Raw genomic sequence first — 21544 nt, 5'->3', positions numbered from 1 at the left:
TTTTGTGCTACTCCCTCATGGGGTAGGTGAGTGTTTAAGCTCTGGTTGCCCAAAGGGGCAGCAGGCAGTAATCTGCTCCCTGACGCGTGGTGCAGTGAGATGGTTCAAAGGGCTGCTTGCTACAGGGACGACATAGGAGGATGTATACTGCTACAGATGAAGGCCTGGTTTCATCCCATTTAGCTTTAGGTGGTTAACTGGGGTGCCACAGTGAAGTGCATTTTGCTCACTATCGCCAAGAGACAATCAGCTTTTGGGGATGCTCTTTCCACTGATTACAGAGGGAGCTGAGCAGAATGAGGCTCCTCATTCGGGTGCTTCAGCTGGGTGCCTGTGGTAGATGAGAAGCATCCAGGCCATAGAGGCACCTACCAGTAGGTGAGATCTAAGGAAGCGCAGGCAGGACACTGAGCACGCTGTTGGCTGTAGTGCCGCAAGGAGTTACGGGGTGAGCAAAAGGAGCTCGTGCCAGGGCTTGCTCATCACCTTTGCAAAATGAGACCAAAAATTCAAGAGTAACTGCAAGAAAAACTCTTTTTGCAAAATATACTGTTGACGTGAAAACTTAAACTGTAAGCTATAAAAAGCATTTTAAACTTATTTCTTAGGATTCTAACCTGAAATCAGTGCTGCTTTCTGTGCCTTGCATATATTGTATCTTGGTCCATGGCAGCTGTTGCTTTCCCAAAATTTTTAACTTGGCTACAGTGGCTCACGTTCTCTTTTGAATGTCGGGGGACTTGGCGCTCTTTAGCTAAAGCCTCGCTTCTTAACAACGCTCTTTTTCCAAAAAGTTATCAAGAGCTTGGCAGCAGCTCTTGCTGCTTTCTGCGAGAGCGAGCAAGTGAGTGGGAGTTCAATGCCTTGCGCTGGGTCAGAAGACAGCCCAAGATGTTGATGCATAACATATGGCGGCGTAGAGCTCCGTCCCGCCTTCGGCACGCTACATCCAGCGCTTGTGTCACACCAAGCGGTGCCAAGTGACACAGAAAAGGCAGCGCACGCCCGGGCTTTGGGGCGCTCACTGTGCCTGAGCATGCTGGCTGCCCCCGTTCATTGATAAWATCTGTGACCGCGAGTCTCTGAGGTGCAGTCTGTTAAAATAATTGGTGTTGCATGTATTTTCAGGCTGGTTTGTTTATTGGTAAAGGAGTAAAGACAACGAGAGCCAGCGCTGAAGATCCCAGAGAGTATCTCACTGTAGATAATGCCAGGTAAGCACACACTGTACGGCTAAGTGCTTTGCTTCCTTGTATTGCTTCTTGGCCTCTGCGTTGTATTTAGCACGTCGTTATGCCTCGTTATGGCTGAACATCTGAAAGTACACACAAGCTATCTGTGATGTCTAGAGGCACATACTTCAGAGCTATGAATCATTTGTGTTATTGCTGATCAAAACTAATCCACGTGCACTTGGGGCTACGAGCACTCAGCAGTGAAGCACTTGAGAAAGGATCTAGATTCCATTATTCCTTTAGCAGGTTTGGAAACTTCAGCGTCGTTTATTAATTATTTAGAGGATTTTAAATCTGAAAGATGACATAAGAGATTGTTGAGACAAGTCTGTGATTAATGAGGAAAGTAAGGCTCAGCTAATGCAGTCTCGATGCTTTTTGTCAGTATATAAACTTGTCTATTGAAATTTTCTGAGCTTCCTTTCACAGAGAGGAAGCAGGTAAATTAATGCCATTTTCCTGCTCACTGCAGTCCTGTGGGCCTATGTGAGAAGGACATGGCAGAAATCAGCCACTGCTCTGGGCCAAGTCTTGGCTTTTCTCCTGCTCTCTCATACATCATTAATGCCACATATGATTCTCCCTTATGGCTAAAAGAAAAGGTCGACTTTGCCGCCCTGTTTGTGACTTCTTTGCCAGGGCTGTCCCCTTGGACTCTAGGATGTGTCTCAGTATCTCACTTGGAAGAAGTAGCATGTGAAGGTAGACTGAGAATAAACACAGCTTTTTTTTCCCAAACACGGCACAAGTCTCCCATTAACAGCCAGTGTGGCAAGAAATATTCTAAAAGTAATTGAGAAGCGTCAAATTTCTAGGCTGAATCCTTTTTTCATGTGATAGTTTCACTGTTGGCAGAGCAAGGAGCATATGGAAGTGTGTGTAGATGCAATGAAAGCATCTCCAATTACTTGGTTATCTTTGCTGAATGAGATTTTGAAAGCACCTAATTGATTTTTCTAGCATGAATCCAGGGGTTCTCAATGGGACTTGTAAGGGCAATTACAAAGGGCCCAAGTGACTGGGAAAAATGCATTCCATGCCTCTAAATCACACTCAATCAAATTAAGGAATAACTGTGGGTCCACTGAAGTCCAGTGAGACATCGCCTGTCAGTTTGACCAGGACCAGGCTTTCACCCTCATTAAGGTTTATTATACTCTGCTTTGTAAGAAAGTACAGTAGTGAAATCAAGCTAATAGTCTGACTGTGATCCAGAATGTAATATTACCTCTTCAGGCCCATCCTATTCAGAAACATTTTGAGCTCTGACTGGCAGGACCTCCTGCGTCTAAGGTTGTTTCCTATTTCTTTAGTGCCGTATTAACCAGGCTCCTCGCTTCAGGTTTCGCCCACATCAAGACGCCGATCCCGAAAAGCCGCGAGTTCCTGCCGTAATTGATGGTCTTATTGCTTTTAAAAATAATGACCATGGGGCCTGGGCCAGGGGCGGCGACATTATTTTCCGCAACTCCGGGTAGGTTACTGTAATTCTGTGGTGTATCGCGCTCCTCCTGACAGACGTCCGTAGGTCTGCGGGCCGGCCGTACCTCAGACATGCTTAGCGATTTACACCTTCGCGTTGCTTCTCTCCTAGGTTTTCAGACAACGGAATTGGACTCACTCTAGCGAGGTAATTTCTTAAAATGCGCCCTTTTTTCCATTTTTTTCCACAATGTAACATTCCGCTGATAATTACGGCAAGGCACTAGCAAAACTCACGTTTCCTTCCCAGATCACATCAAGCCTTCCCGGCGCAGCAGTTAATAGGAGGGGCAATTTGGCCTTTCACGCTCTCTGCCTGGGGAACATGTCATTAGAGCTGATTACTGCCTTTTGGACCGTAGGTCCTCAACCAGTAGACTAAACATCTGGCTCTGCGTTCGAGGAGACTCTCCTCGCAGTGCAGCGAGGCCGAGCGAAGGCAGCTGCGGCTGGGGCGCTGCGGGGCGAGCAGCGGGGCCGGCTCCTGCCGCCGGCGTCCGGACGTGCTCCGGCTGCTCCCAGCCCACCCCCTCGCAGAGGACCCGCAAAGAAGAGCCACGTCCAAAGCCCCCCGATGGCCAAGTGCTAAGCTACCTCTGTCACTGGTACTAGGTTGCTGCTTTCTAAAGAGGTTGTAAAGCAGGCTGTTACACTGGTGGATGCGCTTTTTTCAAATTAAAAAAATTCTCCCGGTTTTAGAGGTGTAATTAAAAGCATCAATTCATCCCTCGCACTGCGCTGCATAGTTATCTTGTATTTCTTTGTGTGATTGTAGCGATGGAACTTTCCCAACAGATGACGGCTCCAGCCTGGAGGTTTCACGCTCCATTTTTGTTGGAGAAAGCAGCAACCGTGGCTCCCGGGGAGGCCAAAACAGCTACTGGGGAAGAGGGGCAAACGGACAATACAGAACCCTGCCCAGAAACCAGTAAGTTATTTATCTGCCACTTCTTCCTGGCATTAGCAGAAGCTAGAATAAAAGCCTCAGGAATTAATGTGACTAGCAAAGAGTAATCTATACCGGGTGTTTAAATTATTGTACAGGCCAGAAGTAATAAGCGTCCGAAGAAACTCCTCCTTCAGGCCAACAGTTTGAGAGCTTCCACAACTGAATGTGTTTGTTTTAATTTTCTGCTTAATTTATTGGTCACTGGAGAGTAGATTAGAGAATCTGAGAGATACCAGATTGCTTTTCCTTAGTGCTTCAGTAACACACAGCGTCTGAGCCGATGGGGCCAGTTCCCGTTCACTGTGTTGGAAACACAAACGGTGCCTGGACGTGCCAGCCAGCATCGCAGGGAAAGCTGTGCAAGTCCCGGCTGGGCTGGAGGGGGAAAGGCGAGGAAGGCTGCTCGCACGTCTTACCTGCAGCCTCCATGGAGAATCGCAGCCTCCCTACGCAGACATGCGCAGAAATGCCCGGGCGAAAGTCCGTACATGCACGATGGTGCTGTACTGCTTTCCGCTCTTCCTGCCAGGGTAGCTGGGCAAACAGGGCCAGCTTGACAGAGGGGAAAGATCTCTTTATTTTGCATCTCATCCCGCTTTCAAAATTATTTTCTGTTTTGATGGTAGCACAGCTTCCTCTTCAGCAACGGCTGCACCTACCCACGCTCCCAGAGTAAGCCAGGCTTTCTCGAGCCTAAATTCTAACCTAACGTATGTTCTTGGTGATGTTCATCAATCATTAAACCCTCTCGTGAGGAATGTTAAGTTAAACAATAAGCAGGACTCAGCAGACACGTCTTGCACAGAGCCTTCACTGTGCTTGTCTCAGCCATAACTGACATAGGAATGGGAACCTGGGTGAGGCAGCAGGAACAATCAGAGCAATCCTCAGCTATTACTGGTGGTGGTGTTTTAATTGCAATTACAAGACAGCTCCTCTGCAGTTTAATCAGCCTTTAATCATCTGCAGTATTTGTTAAGCAACGTACTCTTGGAAAAGAAGGAATATGATAGAACGTCTGATATTCGTTCTCTCCACACGCCACGGTGCTAAATGGGATATGGAGGCGGTACCAGTCCCTGCTACTGGGCTCACCACGCCAGAAATCAAAGTCACTTTGCTGGCAGAAGCAACAAACAACAGAGCAAGCAGAAACACTGCTGTTTTCAATGGGCAAAGTATTTCTGAGTCCCTAGAGCCAAATGGTAAGGAAAAAGACAGGGGGTTAGGAGAAATCTGGGCCTCCATTATCCACAGACCAGAGAGACCCCGTGGAGCCCTTTGCAGGTTCGTGTTGTCTGCTTTGTGGCCCTTACGTCTGAACACCCCAGCTGTCTCTGCCAACGGGTGGGTAGAGCCCTGCCCTTCCAGCTCTCTGCTGGTCACTTCGTTACAGGCTATGAAATCGAAGTCGGCTGCCCTTTAATCGAGCAGTGCGGGGCCAAACAAAACCCTGTACCTTCTCAAAACCGAACACGAAAGAGACAAGTACTTACCTGCGACTCCAGTGGTTTCTCCTTCAATTCTGCCAACTTGACAGTGCATCTGTATGCCGGTGCTGAAGGAATTGGCTTTCTGTGCAGTAGATCCTGGGGATCTCCCGCACAACGTAGCTGGTAGGGAGAGGAGACGCTGTGCTGCATGACCCGGGAGTTATTTCCAAGGAGCCATTCTGGCCTCCAGGGAGTGACTGATACTGCTTTCTCAATCGCACTTACGTTTTCCTGAGAAACCCGTCTACCCTGGAACAGGAAACCCGACAGGAGGATCCAACACAGTCCATACCCGTAGGGGTTTCCTCATAGCAGTGAGTCCCCAGAGGCAAGGGATGACAGCTTTGAACTGCTTTACCCCAGCTGACAAGCCATAAGCTGGGTGTATGGGTCGCTTTTTTAGGCCTTTTGTCCTGTGGAGGACATTCAGCAGAATTTTACCTTTCATTAATTGTGTGATGAGCATCCAGATCCCAGTTTCAGGAGGAAAAAGAGTTTTAGCTCTTGTTAATACCTTTCTGTTCTTTGGGGAGAGGACTCAGACTTTGCCCAAGCTTTTTAATACAGRTTTGTGGGTTGTTTTAAATCTCACAGGACATTCCCTATTCGTGGATTCCAGATTTATGATGGGCCTGTCAGGATGGCAAAATGCACTTTCAAGAAGTTCACCCCGACTGCTGACAGATACTCAAGCGCCATTGGGTTCTTCATGAAAAACTCCTGGCAGATAAGCCCCCAGAATAATGTGTCACAGATCCTGATGGAGAGAAGTGTAAGTAAGAAAAGCAGGAATACGTGCTGTTAGATGTGCAAGTTTTCAAAGTTTTTATAAGTGGTGAGAGATTTATTCTAGAGTGGGAATTTCCAGGCTGTGGTGTGTGTTACATTGGTGCATACCATTGATTCATTTGGCAACACTTTCTTTTTTTATAACGAGGGTTATTTGTAAGCCAGTAAAATTTGGGAAATACTGATACAGAGGTATCTCATGCCTGGGAGGACATACAGAAAAAATCTGCAGGAGAGGAAGATTTCACCTTGTAACCAGAGCATCCAGAGCAGCAGCCTTAGCTGGTGAGGCGTTGCCCGCTTATATGTGCCGAGGACCTGGCCTCGGGGTTTGAGAAGGGCACGAACGAAATGCCAGGTGTCAGTGAGCTGCAGTACAATTCTCATAAAGAAATAAGCAAATGCAAGTAGAAACAAAGCCATGGCCCACATTCTGGGGTCAGCAGTGGAATTTCTGCTGAGCACAACAGGGACTTTTCTTGAGAAATGACAGCAGAATGGGGCTCTTTATATGTGCCTTGGCAGGAGCCGTAGGATGCTGAGCAATTCCAGTCCTTGTCCGGGATTCATGCAGGGATCATGTCCCTGGACACTTGGCCTGGGAAATGATAGATTCCACCTGGCTTACTCCCAGGGATCACAACCTCTGCTTAGCTTTCCTGAAACAAGGTCCATGCTTGTTAGGAAGTCCATGAACTCTAGTAACTTTGGCTTGAGGTTTGGCTTTATCTTAAGGAAAATTTCCATTGCTCTGGAACTGACCAATATCACTACTTCTGGCAAGCAGTCAATTTGTCTGTCCCTACTCTGTTACAMTTTTGACCAACAACAGGAAGGTCTTTTATGCAAAGGTGGTATTGATTGCAGTCACTTGACTGCTCCTTTAAGGAAAATACAGTCCCCGTGCATTTCGGTAAAGAGACCTTAGTTATCTTAGGCAGTGTAAGGAACATTAGAAAGAGAATAAGGGCTAATCTGCTGTRCCTTTTTTATGTCCTCCATGGGGAAAAGGTTACAAGACGATTGTGGGGAACATGAATGAGACAATCAACATGGGACAGGAAGGGGGYGCTTAGAGAAAAATGTAAAATGAAAAAACTGGATCCTTCAGTGGATCTGAAGAGAGTGGACATTTTCTTCCAATAATGACTGTAGGACTCTGCAACAGAATGGTTTCAGAGAGATTGTATTTGTGCACATTAGCAAAGGGGATAATTACCAATGGAATAGTTGAAAATGCAGTTGCACCATTTGAGGCCAATGAGCCTATTAAATATCCCAGCATATTTTGTCTAAGAGAGAGTTTAATACTGCAACACCTATAAATCTGAGGTTTTCAAGGTAAATATGATCRGAAGACTTACTAAAAGCTTCTGTAAAGTAAATTAAAATAATACAGCTTCAGTCTATTATAAAAAATAATGACATTATCCAAATAATTATTTCTTGTATATATATTTCCAACAAATGTGTCCATTTCTGAAGTTGGTATTTTGCCAGCTTAAAAGCCATTTATGCTTATAACCACCTGCATCCCAGCATTTTTCACTTTGATTCTATTTTATCTGGATTGAACCCAGATGTGCTAAATCTGATTTCAGACTTGAAGGACTATGGTTAGTTTATTGTTTTGTTGCTAATTGCTATATGGGACAATATGTCTTTGACTAGTTAAGACAGAGCATGTAGACTGTTTTAATTAATTTTCCATCTCCAGGCTTCATTTTATTACTTTTTAAAGGGTAACTTAGTACTCATTCCCTAAAGGACAATCATTTTACAGTTGTTTTCGAGAATAAATTAACCATTACTGCAAGCTGTATAGTCATAATAAAACTGTTAGTCATGCAGAAGGAATAATTGTATAATTATTCAGACTAATCGGCTGATTGCTTAGACAACAAAATAATAAATCCAGTCAGGTCTTGCTTAACACCCGCATAAAAATAAACAGTCAGGTAGAACAAAAGAACTAAGCATTATATCCCGCATAAAGTATTCTAACTGCCTTTCTGTYGACAAACCTACATCTCACGTATGAAGATGTTTCTTTGCTTATCAATAACATCATTATTGCTAGGCTTTTTTTTAATTCAGATGCTCCTTAAAGGTTATTTCAAAGCAATGGCAGCAGTAATGGTCTTCATCCAGATGAGGGCATGACTGATGGTTGTGGTCTCCTGTATATCTGTCTGCTGTCAGTCCATGGGACTTGGAGAGCTCAGAGGAGATGGCCCCTGCTCAGAACCATGTTTGGGCATGAACCATGCCCAAACAAGACATTGTGCAGCGTTTCTTAAGAAGATCTGACATTTATCTATTTAGTCATAAAAGAGCCACCCATTAATCCCTCTATTTTGTCATAAAATAGCACCCCATTAATCCCTCTATCTTTTTGCTGCATGGCTCCTGTAGAGTGAGGAGAGGAGCAAGAGATCGTTATGTCACTTTTTGGACTCCAGTGAACGAGCCCACCTCCAGCAGGTGCTGAAGACCTCACAAACTGTCCTAATTTACATCCATTTTTAATAGTCCCTTTTGCTTTTCTTTTTTTTTTTTTTCCTTTTCTGCCTTGCAGTCAGGAGTTTAGGATGGATTCAAGCCTATTTTAGTCCTAGCTGTGCCAGCACAGTGGCATCTTTGGATGAGAGAGACTCCTGACCAAAGGGGACTTGCAGGATCAGGGCTTACATCACTCAATCAAAGTAAAAGCCATGTTAACGCATGCAGAGTTTGCTGGTTATAAAGTAGAGGAAGATTCAAACTTGTTAAAAATGGTTTCCTTAAAATGATTACAGTGATACAACARCACAGCTTGCATTGGCAGCTTGGGCCGCCACTTGAGTTTTAGAAAAAGCTGTGAGTTGCTATGATATTTTACAGTACACTATGAATTTTTAATCTAAAGAGAAGTTACTGATTTCCCCTGCAGTCCTTGGGACTCTTCTGCAGGTGTGTTAGGCTGTTGCCTTTGGAGAGGTTTAGTTACTACATTCCTCTCTAGAAGGTTACGTCSTCCCATAACCATCATCCATCAGGTGCCACTGCCATGCTTCAGGCAAGGTCCACATCTCCTTTATACCATGTCACTCACAGGAAGTCCACACCTTGGGAGAATTAGGTATCTGAATAGTAGTGTGATAGCAAGAGGTGACCCATCTCTGTACTCTGTTTTATCTCATTTCCAGCCACAAATGGGTGTACCTGCTAAGCTGAGTCTTTTCTCTGTCTGTGGGTGTTTGCTTAGAAAGGAGTATGTTGCCATAACTGTAACTGCAAGTTCAATGCCCACTGTATGCCTCAGCTTACAAAAGTAAGGTTACCCTCAGATTTATAAAGCAAGTGGCGTTGCTCTTTAACATTTCCATTTCCTTTCTGACTTTCAGACTTTTTAGAGGAGAATGTTAGAAATCAGATTAAGGTGTTAGCACCCAAACTGTTTGCTCCTGAATGGGAACACTGAATGGTTTAATTAAATGTAAGCTGTACAGAGTGTACCTTACTTTGTTTGGAAGTACAGCTGAGTTTATTCTCTTCCCACTTTCATGTTCAACCCCAGAAGTGCACTGTCACCAAGTATTTATAATGGAGATTGGAGCTGCAGCACAGCGTGTGTTTTGCTAATATTTCCTCTTCTATAAATGAAAAAAAAAATTGGGGATCTTCCTTCTTTGCCAAATAACCCTTTGGGCAAAAAAATCCTGCAGTGCAGTAGGAAAAGGGTTTGAAACACTCAAAAATACACATTAAATTTCCATATGTTTGAATCTCCTTTAAATGAGACTGCTTCAGCTGTTTGTTTATGAGACTAGTACATAGACAAGGAGGTGGCAGAAAAATGGTTCTAGGGTCTAATTTAGTTTTAAAGTAATAAAAACTTAACAGAACAGTTAAATTTCTGACTATTTTTATTCTGCAAGTAGTTCTTGCTACAATGGTCATTCGTTTTAAGCCAATGGGACTTTCCGTCTAAGTAAGAGTAACAAGGATCTTACTATTCTCCTAAGCTGTTCTATTTAGTATTGTGAAAGTAAAGCCKTTAAAACCCTTAGTAAACTTGCAGCCTAATCCTCCTGACTCTAATTCTTACTCATGTGCACAGTCCAAATAAAATCAATGGAATTAGGTGGAATGAGTTACATTCCTTTGGGTCTGCATRATCGGGCCACTATTTATGCTGTCTCCTTAAATACATATTGCTGAAGGATTCATTCAGAGTACTTGACCTGGAGTACTTATTGTCTTGAGTACCTCAGATCTTAATCATCGTGCACTGTAATAGCTTAGCTGAATGGACATTCAGATATTTCACGCCTTTTTTTTGCTGAACGTCTGCAGTTTCCCTGTTTTGCTGTATTTTCATATCAGGACAGATTATTTCCCTTAGCTACTGAACAATTTTGAAAACACAGCTATGCATAATAAGGATAATGTTGTTTCCTGTTATTTCTCTTTTCTAAAAAAAAATTCTTCAGAGGATATGGTAGAATGTGCACAAGAGCCAATTCTGAGAATTGCTGTCAAATACTGAGTTTTATAAGGTTTAGGAGGAGCAAATTAGAACAAAATGGCACTTACAGAGCCACTTAGGACAGCCATTGAAAATATGCAAGAAAATTCACCATATAGCTAGTATTTTTTCTCTCTTGAAACACAACTGCGAGAGAGGGTGACTACTACTCAGTAAATTTCATAACCTTCCAGTACTTCCCTACTCTTTGAGTCATCCTGTTCTTTTTGACACAGCACAATTTATTACTGTGTGATTTCAAGGAATAATGGTTGTGCAGGTGCATTTCGAAGAACCAAAAATCTAATTTTTGTGAAAATATTTCCTGGGATTAAGAAATAAGGGGGAAAACCAGTATCATCAGAAATGTTTCTAAATAGAAGAGGCAAAAGTATGCCTTACTGAAACAACAGGGCTTTCTAGTTATAGATGTATCACTGACTTGTCTCTGAAGACACTGCAAATSCAAGTACTCATTTAGAGCTAACCAATAATTTCTCCTCTTCTTCTCTTCTGCTAGGTTGGACTGAAAGTGTTTTTTGGCAGATCAGGCCAGTGGTTTGGAAACAACGATAATGATGGTGACAAAATGTCTATCTTCCATGATCTGGATGGCTCCGTGACAGGTTACCCAGACACTTTTGTAGGCAGAGCAGACAACTACTTGCTTCGTCACCCCGGATGTCTCACTGTGCCCCGGTGGAACGGGATGATATGTACCGGGAAATTTGCCCAGGTAACGTGGGGAGGCTGCAAGCAACATTAGTGCATGTCAGGGAGTGGATGTTCTCACATGCTGGTGAGAGGTGCTGGAGTGCAACCTATTCAACATTGCATCAGATAAGAGAGAGTTGAATAATGAATTGGGTATAATTTTACTCTTCTTGGTGTTATCGGCCTATCTCCAAGGAGTCAGTAAAGCCCCTACTTTGCAGCTTCCAGAAACCCATGGCTGCMAGAAGCCCTTCACTTCCCATTTTCCCCAAGAGGTTGCAAGTTGAAATCCAGTTGAGGAGAAGTTTGGAGGTTTTCTAGTCCTTGTTTTCAATCCGTCCACTCTGTCTTGGGGGTCTGGTGGATAACTGTTGACCCTATTTTCAGTAATGGAAGATGTTACTCCCCTGACACATCCCCTATGTCCCAGCTGATGAAATGGGGTGGTTGAGACACAAACTTGCATTGAGTTTTGCTTCCCCTCCAGAAACTGTTGGCTGAGGGACAGGTCAGTCTAGGGCAGGGTGGTCTCAGCAGTTTTCTGCAGCACATGTGAGTTAGAGGCCTTAGTTGATATGTCAACATTTTGGTAAAAAGGGCTGTGAAAGAATGGAATAGTAAATTGAGGGGAATATGACCTCAAAATCAAACTGTGGTTCATCATATTGCTGCTTAGATTTCCACAGGATTTCTGTGTGTGAGATAGAGCATGCTGTAAATATGCAATTCTTCACATCTCCCTTAGTCACCTGGGAGAGACTGCAGGCAGCTCTCCTTGCTCCTCTACTTCTAAAGGTTATTYGTGCATTTACACAGAAAGGTGGCAGGTGTTTCAAAACTCCAGTTCCTTGGAAATCTTGCCAGCCCTCCTTCATCCTTCTGTTGAAGAAGCTGAATTTTAAGACTGTGTATGGCAGGTGCCCCCAGCACCACGTGAACTGTGGTTGGAGAGCATGTCCTGGGAGCCCCCAGGAGATACGGCTTTTGAAAGGGACATGATGTTCTCCCTACCCCCAAGAACAGCCCTTCACCATTCAGTGAAGAGTGTGATGGGGTGAACTGCTGGGTCTGAAAGGCAAGAATGGATTATGGAGTAATCTTAAAATAAGAWCAGAGTTCATTAGATACAGCCRGTGCTTTTTCTGTTTTTCTTTTCTTCTTTGTCTTTTTTCTTTTTAAGATTCTTCTGTGCATTTGGCAGCACACTGCAAACTTGTATCTCATCAGGAGTCAGTAATCATTACCCAGACATCAGTAGGATAAGATAGCACGGAATAAAACCCACCCTGAAGTCATCAAAGACAGAGTAGTGTTGAAATTGACCCCTGAGAGGAGCGGACTGTCAGGTTTCACTTTTTCACAAGCAGTTCTGTGAGCATAGGGATTAACAGAACCTGATTGCCTCAAGTTATGTCTGGCGATGGGTTGCAAACTTAGACTGATGTTTTTTCCACATCGGAGGATTCCTGAAGGCTCTTTTTCCGTGGCTTCTCTGATGTGTAGTGATGTGTGGACTTGTGCCTCGAGCATCCCCTCAGGCCATCACTCACAGCACTCTGCTCCTCTTTCTCCAAGGCACTTTTCTGCATGAAACTTTTAGGAATTTATTTGTCTTTGAGACCTCTATGCATTCATAATATATGCACTCATATCCAGCTAATGTGTTTCTGTGCATTTGCTTTAATTGCACAGCAGAGAGCAGGAACTGATATTTTAAGTCTCTAGATACTGGACTTGTGTCCCCTGTTTTACTATTGACAGGCGGAAACAGGACTGGGCACCTATGAAACCACCCCACTAAACTGAGGGTTTTGTGCTTGGCACCTACATTTTACTCCGTGTCTCTAGAGAAATAATACTCTGTGCTCTGGCAACCTAACGGTTAAATTCAGAATTGTAAATAAGTAGGCATTTATATTTTTATTTCTATTTTTACCCTCCCACTTATGGCACTTTAGGTGGTGAGGCAGTTTTTCCACCATAGAAAATTTCCTTGGCTAAGTTTAGGCAAGTATAAACATTAGCTTCTCTGGGATCCGTTACTTACCAGCGCTTTTCATCTAATCAACATTCAGCAGGGAGAGCAAAGTTCAGATTAAATGGTTCGCTTTATGGGTTTGGGTAGGGAAACGTATATGCATGCAATGTAGATTAAATTTGTCCTGTGCAGCAGGATTTGATTTAATTTGCAGGGTATAATTGTTGGAGTAGTTGAGCATAACCCTGATTCTCAGCATTTTGACAAACTGATGATTTGTTTGTGTGCTAAATTCTGAGTATCATATTTCAGACCAAAAGCCTAAAAGAGAGAATCCAATTATGGAGAAAGATGATTTACTTTGATCTTAGCAGCTCTATTACAAGACATATTTTTCTTTCCCTTTTTGTGTAGCAGTGCTAGACAAGAACTTTTAATCTTCCCTTGTGCAAGCAGGTGAAAATGCCCTTTCCCTTCAAGGAAACAGTGACTCTCATATTGCTGCTGAGCTGGGCCCAAGATGCTTAGACTAGGGATGGGCTACCTGGCACGGAAAAATGAGCTCCAAGTCCTTCAGCTAGTGCTGCAGCCAAATCCTTTTGGAGCAAAGTGCCTAGAGTTCAGTGAATTCCTTCCTGCCTGTGTTCTCTCATTCATTTCTCTTGTCCTGGATTTAGTTTGCCTAGGAAAGGAAAAGTCTTGGGAAAGCCTTTTCCTTGGGCAGCACTTCTAGCTCTGCAAACTCCTGCCGGCAGGCTTTCCTCGGGGTTTTTCAATCTGAYAGCTCGTGCTCGCGCTCCCACCTCCTCGTGGTGTCCCACCTCCTGGTTTGTGTCCCTCACTCCTCGCTGTCCCCAAGCCGCATCCTGTCGCCTTCCCTGCGCACTTTCCCTGAGTTCCCTTCGGCAGGGAGCCCTGGGAAGTGCCCCGTGCTGCAGCGCCCGGGTTGCCAGCTTTTCGCTRCTGGCAAAGACTTCTGGGATCAGCTTGAAATCATGAGCTTTACACAAGTAATAAATGTCAGGTCTTTGTTGTCCTCCCTTTTTCATTTTGGAGTCTGTAGGGTTTGTGCTGTCAAAACAGGGCCAGCCCCTTTCTTTTTAATGACCACTGAAACAGTCGTGTTGCAATATAAATACAGCGAGGCTTTAAGGAAGAACATCAAATAGAGTGAGACTCACAAGGAAATCACAGGAGCTGGCAGCACCACATCTTCTGGCAAGTCTCGATGACTCACACAGACTCTGTCGGCATGCGCTGAAATCCTGTCCTAGGTGCCCTGTCAACCTGCCATTCAGCTGCTGCAAAGGCCTGTAATAAAAGAAAAATGTAGGGAGCGGCCCATCCCGTAATTATCTCCATGTAGGTGGGTGAGGTTTCCCAAGGCACGGAACTGGAGACTCCTCAATGCCTCTGTTACTGCAGAAAATGTAAATTAGGTTCTTAAACAATGCCTGATTTTTATATAAATCCAAAGACAAGTGCCTTGGCTCCCACTGGACAGTGGAAGCTGCAGAATTACTGCTTCCTCACTGACYTTGCAGCAATTTGTCAGAAGAGGCTGTGCAACTTCTCTTTTTTGATACTTTATTAAAATAGGCAGTGTTTTGGGTGGTACGTGCTATTTTCTTAAATAAGCATAAAAAGATGATGTTAGATATTCATAAGAGATTGACGCATAGCTCAATTAGTGTAAGTTCTGAATTAAAGAAAAATGGATGCCTAGCTACTATAAAATAATTTAAGGCAAGGTTGTTGATTTTTCACCAGTTCACTCCACTTGATCACTACCTTCCTGCAGACGGCTAAAACAGAAATTGTTCCATTTCTGTTAATGCTGTTTCTGCGGTGGGTGTTTGCGATTGCACTGATCCTGCATCTTCTCTGTGCTAAGTTATGTACCTTCAGCTGGCATCCACTTGCATGTTCAGTGCCTGCTTAGCCAGTTTGGACACTGATGTTTCTACGTGGAAAGCGAGCAAGAGATGCAGGACATACCTAGCTGTGCTAGGGCAAGTTGGCTTTTCCAAGCACGGGCAAAACTGCACGTGCACCTGTAATCCATGGTGCTAGAGGASTGTCAGCACCTCACAGGCTGGGGAGAAGGAAAGGTCTGCAGGATATATTTCTGCTGATACTGTCCGTATGTGGACAAAGAGGTCCACTTTTGGTCTCTGATGCACACCAGTAGAAATTCAAGGTAGTTCTGCTGACATCAGAAAAGATGCTGTTGTTTTTAGGGCCAGAACTGATCCCAGCATGTCTTACAGAAAGAAAAACATGTTTTTTCTTTCTGAAGGAATTTTAAGGTCTTCATTTGGAAACCTCATAGAGAAAAAATTGTTGTCCTGGGAAATAAGCCTATCTTGACCAGTCAAACAACCAGAAGAGCAGAACGTGTATTTTGAGCTTCTTATTTTTAAGATCTTTTGCCCCACTTTGACAGCCAACAGAGCAGCCAAGCAATGTTAAAGAAACTAGAAAGCAAGCAAGCAGTCTCTCAGAAACCAAGACTTTCTGTTCCAGTACTTTGCATGTTGCTTATCTTCATATTCACTACCTAGTTGGATAGCAAATCCCATATGAATTGTAAAAGAACTTATCTTCTCAGTTTCACAATCTACTTGGGAAAATTGCCATGTAAGCAGAGGGAAATCTGACACATCTTTCCAGCATGAAGTGTTAAGCAGCTAAAATGACAACTATGTCCATTAAACCATCCAGGCAAGTAGTAGGATCACATTTTATAACATTTTAACTAGCTCTTCTTCTCCTACTACATTARACTGTCACCACTTCTCATATTTTAGAGTATCTTTATTACCCACTTTCTTCTCTTAAATAATTTGGTAGATCTAATGAAAAATCAGATGTTACTAGGAAGACTGGATTTTTATCCTAGAACAAAATTCTCTTGTTACACTCCTTTTTGCTCCTATTCACCAGTGTTTGCCCCTGCAAATGTAGATGCAAGGAAGGAAAGCGATAAAGTTCTCCAAGATCAGTTCAAGTGAGCAAAGGTGTGACAGAGTGAAAGACTGAGGAAGAAAGAGGCCATGTTGTGACTTCCTAAGAACAATACGCAGGGATGGTGACTGATGCTTCATCTACCTTGGGCCAGTGGAGCTCAAGGTTTCTTTTTATTTCACTCAGGTTGTTGGGAATTAAAAGTAGCCTTTGGTGGATGATGCCTCTGGGATTTTTCTAAAGTAATCTGGTGGTCTTGATTGTAGTCTCAAAAGGGTAACACAAACCCAGTATTAGAACAGACATTAGTTGGCATCACAGCAGGGAGTTGAGCTGAGGTCAGTAGCTGCAGGAAACGTCTTGATGTTCTGAGCTTCTCATTTCTGAGATCTTTTGCCCCACTTTGACAGCCAACAACGCAGCCAAGCAATGTGAAAGGAACTCCTGTGCAGAGTCCTGTTGACTTAGTGATGCTCCGCCTAGGATTCGGATCTGGATTTCTGGATCAGGGCATTTACCCACTGTCATCTCCTTTAGTGATAAACATTTTGAAAGATCCAGCAGGTATAGTACTGTTTTTCTACAGGACTGAAAACTATATCCCTGGTGGCTTGCAGTTCTGTAAGACTTTCACTCATTGGCCATCACAAGAGACAAAGTCAGTTTACAAATATTTCTAGCAAGSCACAAAAATGACAGTTTTTCTTGTTCTAGTAATTCCTGTCGTGTTCTAAAACCAGCTGTCACTATTACCTTTTATGTCAGGCCTGTGACTGGGTCCTTAGGCACCTGAGAAAATATTACCAACAGACACCTGACACATGTTCTTTGTCGTCTTACTGTTGTAGCATACGGCAAGCTCTTCCAGTACTTTACTGAACCCAGCAACAGTAGCTGTAGTAAGCAATGTAGGCTATGCATAGTGTTTCTTTTCTTTTTTTTTTTTTTAACACAGTCAAGTACCTTAAAGTATATAGGAACCTTTTGTTCTTGGTACTCTCGAATTTAGGAACTTTTGGGTCGCCTTGAATGTGTTTCTGTAGTTTCTTGGTTTCTTTTATTATTGTTGCTTTTAATTTTCTAATAAGTGCACTGAAGCTGCTACCTTTAACGTTCTGTGACACATATTTGAAGGAAATAACATTGAAGTTTACTGTGACAGGGCAGAAACTGTTRTCTTTTATCCAGAAAGACACAAGTGGGGCATTATTTTGCAGTATCAGATATCATTTGAACTGTTCTTTGCCATAAAAATGTTGTTTTGATTGAGAATGATTAATGCATTMATGGGCTTCCATATCAGAAAGGACCTTTCTGATCACCTGTTCTGACCTCAGTGCTACACCRGCTTGGGGGGGGGGGGGCAAATGAGGTTGAAATGTGGTTTATTGCATTGCACATAAACTGACTTTCCGATCATCATTTGAATTTTCAGGGAAAATAGGTTTTCCTCTTTGGGTTCATAGATAAAAAGGTCTTTTATCAGATGGTAAAAGTAATTTGTTCTTTCCTGAGTCACGAAGAATGAGCAAATGAGCTGCTACTCAGAGACTGGGGCAAATTACTTGATCAATAGTTTTTGGCCATGAAGAAAATCTGGTGTTTGATACAATTCTGGGATAAGCATTAATCTCAAAGGATCTATAGATATTACTCAGAGCAGTGTTTCATCATTAAAGATTTGCACTGGTGTAAAAGGAGGAATGGATTAAATAAATATCCAAGAAACTTTTACGACCACTTTTGGACAATTTTTTTGACCTGCAGCCCAGATTTTCAACTTGAATGGATTCAGGGGCCAGGCAGGGATTAGGCAGAAGTGGCCTGCCTTTCATAGGTGCTGAGGAGCCCAAACTCAGCAAGAGCCAAGAACAGGCTCAAGTGCAGGCTTTTTCTGAGCACCAAGCGCCTCTGTTAGAGCATGAAACTGGAACTGGGAGCCAAACTGGCAATTTCCAGGCAGGAATATTGCAGCTTTAGATCTTAAGTTAAAACAATTCCAAAAATATCATGCCATAAATAGACTTCAAATTAAATAACCCCCATGCTGGATACCCCACCTCTGTCTTCTGTCAAATTAATTTGCTGTTGCCAAGGAGTTACATTCCAAGGAAAAAGCGGCAAGAGGCTGCCGCTTTTGGGCTCATGTGGTCCACCAAAAGGCAAACCAAATGTCATGGCAAGCACCCGCCTCTTGGCTGTGATTTGGAGTCGGTAAAGCAGTTCCTCTTGTGTTTTAAGGACATGATAGCTGTGATTGTCATGAGTACATAGCTGCTAGAAACCCCAACTAAAACAAGCCCATATATAAAACAGCGAGAGATGGCCTGTTCTGCAGAGCTTTCAATCTAAGCAGACGAGATGAGGAAGAGAAGCAGTTACAGAGATGCGAAGGGCCAAGGTCTCATAGCAAGGTCCAGAAAACACTCACATGAGAACGCATATATCCCAGTAGGCAGCGTCTCACCCCTCTGCTAGTCTTGGCTCTGCTTGTATTCTTGCCCGTGGTATTAAAATATGTTAAAAGACTACTGCCTCCATTTTGACTTGCCTCAAAGACAGAAATTGAGTTTAAAAATAATTGTGCTGGATAGATGTCCATATAGAGACATAGATATTTCTGAGTTAATTTGGATTTTTAAGTTCTTCGTGCATAGAGCACTCTTTGAATGTAAGAGAGGGAAGGAAGCAGCATCATAGGTGTTCTCAGCTTTCCTCTGTGTATTTGAAACCTTTCAGGAATATGACAAGCTACATCCCCGCATGCCAAAACAGATTTATGTGACTGGTTGTGCATCCTCCTTCTGCACTAGAATTTCATATGGGGCATGGCAGGTGAACATCACATGTTCAGCCCTAAAGCTAACAATTTCCGCATGAATTGGCTTTCATTTGAGTGATGACAGGACAGAGAAAAACATACAGTTGGGGTGTAGTTTTGTAATTGGTTATAGCATTGATTTCCATGCCAGGGGCATCTTCCGGTCCCTGTACAGAAGAGCTCTCCACTGAAGCATGTGCAACGTTATTTAGCCTGTCAGGGCATGTAGTCAAGCCATTAAGTTTTAGCCCCCAAAATTTCAGCCTTGTCTGCTATTTGAGAGCAGAGATGTGGATTCCATTAGATTACGGGACCTGAATCCAAAGCCAGTTGAAATCAATTAAGAGTTTTCTTCATTTTCAATGGAATAAGCCCATTTTAGAGTGCAGTTATCTGAATTCATAAATAAGAARTTACTTTGTGATATTTCAAACTCCCTTAAGAGTTTGAACAGTGAGCATATTCATGGTGCTGCACAATTCCTATCTCACCTCATGGTGTCCCTACGAATGGCTGCAGATGCTATTTCTGTTTTACCTTTGTATTTGAATTGGAAATGTTTCAGCAACTTTCCAAATGTTCTCAGCTCTTTGCTGGCAAAAGCCATTTACAGGCAACAATGATCAAATGCACATGTTATGGCTGAGCCTGGCAGGTTTAATGGATATGTTTGTCATTTTTCTTTTACCCTCAGCTTTATATTCAGGCCAGACGCCCTGAGAATCTGACCTTATCCATTGCCAGAGCGACATACCATTCCCATCCCTTGCGGCTGCAAGGCGTGAACCGAGGAGTACCATACCAGCAGTACCAGCCGGTCGTCATGCTCGAGCAGGCTTATATCATCTGGTGGGACGGCAGAGCACCTGAGGATGTTATCCTGTACCCCATCAACTTCAACAGGTACCACCCTATCTTGCCAGAAAATGTTCGGTTTTCAACAGAGCTGGAGCTGTAATGATTTTCCAGCTTCTCCGCAACCAGCCTCTTAAATGTGTCAGCAATTTTTGAGAGCGTTGAAGCAAGGTGTTAATGACTGGTACTTACTGATGCAAAGAGATGCCTCTGCTTTCACTTTATTCCAGTGGTTTTGATGTGCAGAGATGTTTCTCTTTCCAGTASGTTTTGAAACAGAATCCAAGTAAGTCCTGGCCTACTGTGCCTGAAATCACTCCAGAGGAGCACTGGCTCTTGTTCGTTTGTTTGTACTACTTGCTGCACACATAATTTATCTCCCATATGTATAAAGTGCAGAAATACATCAGAATGTGCACAGAGGTTTACATTTTCTGTAATCCAAACAGCACTGCAACCCCTGTTTTTCTGACATGAATTTTTAAAACATTACAACTCGGTACAGCAAAATTGTAGGCTGTGCTGCATTTATTTTCCATGTTTCCTTCCATCTCATCTAGTGTTACATAAAAGCATGACAGACCCATTTTAGACCTACTTTTTCCCCCTGCAAGTTGTTTCATTTTGCATAATTTCATTTACAGTTTTCAGCACTGATTCAGGACCAAATTTCTTCTTACATGAGTGAAATTACTTGTGCTTTGCACTGGTGTAACTACCAGGAGAGTCCTGCAATCCCTTCAGTTTATTGGTGGCAGACATTGTCATGGTTTATACAGACACACTGCAAGAGATGAACAGCACAAAACATCAAGGCAGTGGCACTGCAGGGGTTTTTGAATTAAAGATATAGGTAGCTGTAGAGCCATGACTGAGTTGCTGGAGGATCAATATTTGGACAGTCCTTTCACAGAGGAATTATTAGAAATAAATTACTGTATTCTGTATTAGTATAACAGTGCACTTTAAGGAAGAGGAAAACCCATCAGTCACTCGTGGACAAGCTGAGCTTTGCAATTATTATCTGTCGTAAAATAATTAGCTATTTCCTTGCAATTTTAGAGCTAAGCCTTCTGCCGGTGTAACTGGTGGTTGCACTATCACTATGTCTCTTAATACTTGTTGAAGCTTTGACCCATTGTCCTCAAGGACGGATTCAAATTTTAAGGAAGCACTGGGTCTTTGATAAAACTCAGCTTGATGTTTACCCCTTGTTCAAGCAGCAACATAAATACATTTCACTCTTGAAAACCACAATGTGGTTGTGGTTCTCCTTGTCTCTTGTGAAACCAATTAAGTTATTTGAACAGGGCAAAGGTTTGTAGACTTTTCTGATCCAGAAACAGTTGGCAAMGTGTCTGTTTTGTAGAACTATAAATAAGAAATATGTTGTAGCAGGAGAAAACCGCAGTTTTGCTTCATTTAATTTAAAAGCATCTTGCTAAGAAATAATTGAGAATGAAACTTGCAGCAGTTCTCTGATGTTGAGTACACTGGACACTAACTACTGTCAGACTTAAGGTGATGCAATAGCAATGATGAAATGTCCAGACGGCATAGGAAAACATGGGCAAAAGTGGTTCTCATGGAAGGGTACAGCAATTGAGGTGAAAAAGAGGATTTAAGAGTTTGAAGAAAAACATGTTCCTGCTTAAGCAGTTCCATATATGACCTTTATTAAACATTGTGTTCCAACCACTTTTGGAATGGAAGAAATCTCAAATTGTGGAGCCCAAAGCAGTCAGAGTTAG

The 21544-nt window shown here is 43.0% G+C and overlaps 1 protein-coding gene across 1 annotated transcript in view; it reads left to right on the top strand.

The window, feature by feature from the left end:
- LOC112963542 (cell surface hyaluronidase-like) overlaps positions 1-21544 on the top strand; it is a 56097-nt gene that overhangs the window by 15038 nt on the left and 19515 nt on the right. Inside the window, exons 11-17 of the mRNA XM_026060689.1 lie at positions 1129-1214; positions 2578-2709; positions 2830-2865; positions 3493-3645; positions 5754-5931; positions 10979-11194; positions 19633-19841. Of these exons, the coding sequence (XP_025916474.1) occupies positions 1129-1214; positions 2578-2709; positions 2830-2865; positions 3493-3645; positions 5754-5931; positions 10979-11194; positions 19633-19841 (1010 nt within the window). The remainder of the gene's footprint in view (positions 1-1128; positions 1215-2577; positions 2710-2829; positions 2866-3492; positions 3646-5753; positions 5932-10978; positions 11195-19632; positions 19842-21544) is intronic.

Source organism: Apteryx rowi, unplaced genomic scaffold (assembly GCF_003343035.1).
Source record: "Apteryx rowi isolate R43461 unplaced genomic scaffold, aptRow1 scaffold_17, whole genome shotgun sequence".
In the NCBI taxonomy this organism is placed as follows: domain Eukaryota; kingdom Metazoa; phylum Chordata; class Aves; order Apterygiformes; family Apterygidae; genus Apteryx; species Apteryx rowi.
This window is presented reverse-complemented; position numbering and strand designations above follow the sequence as displayed.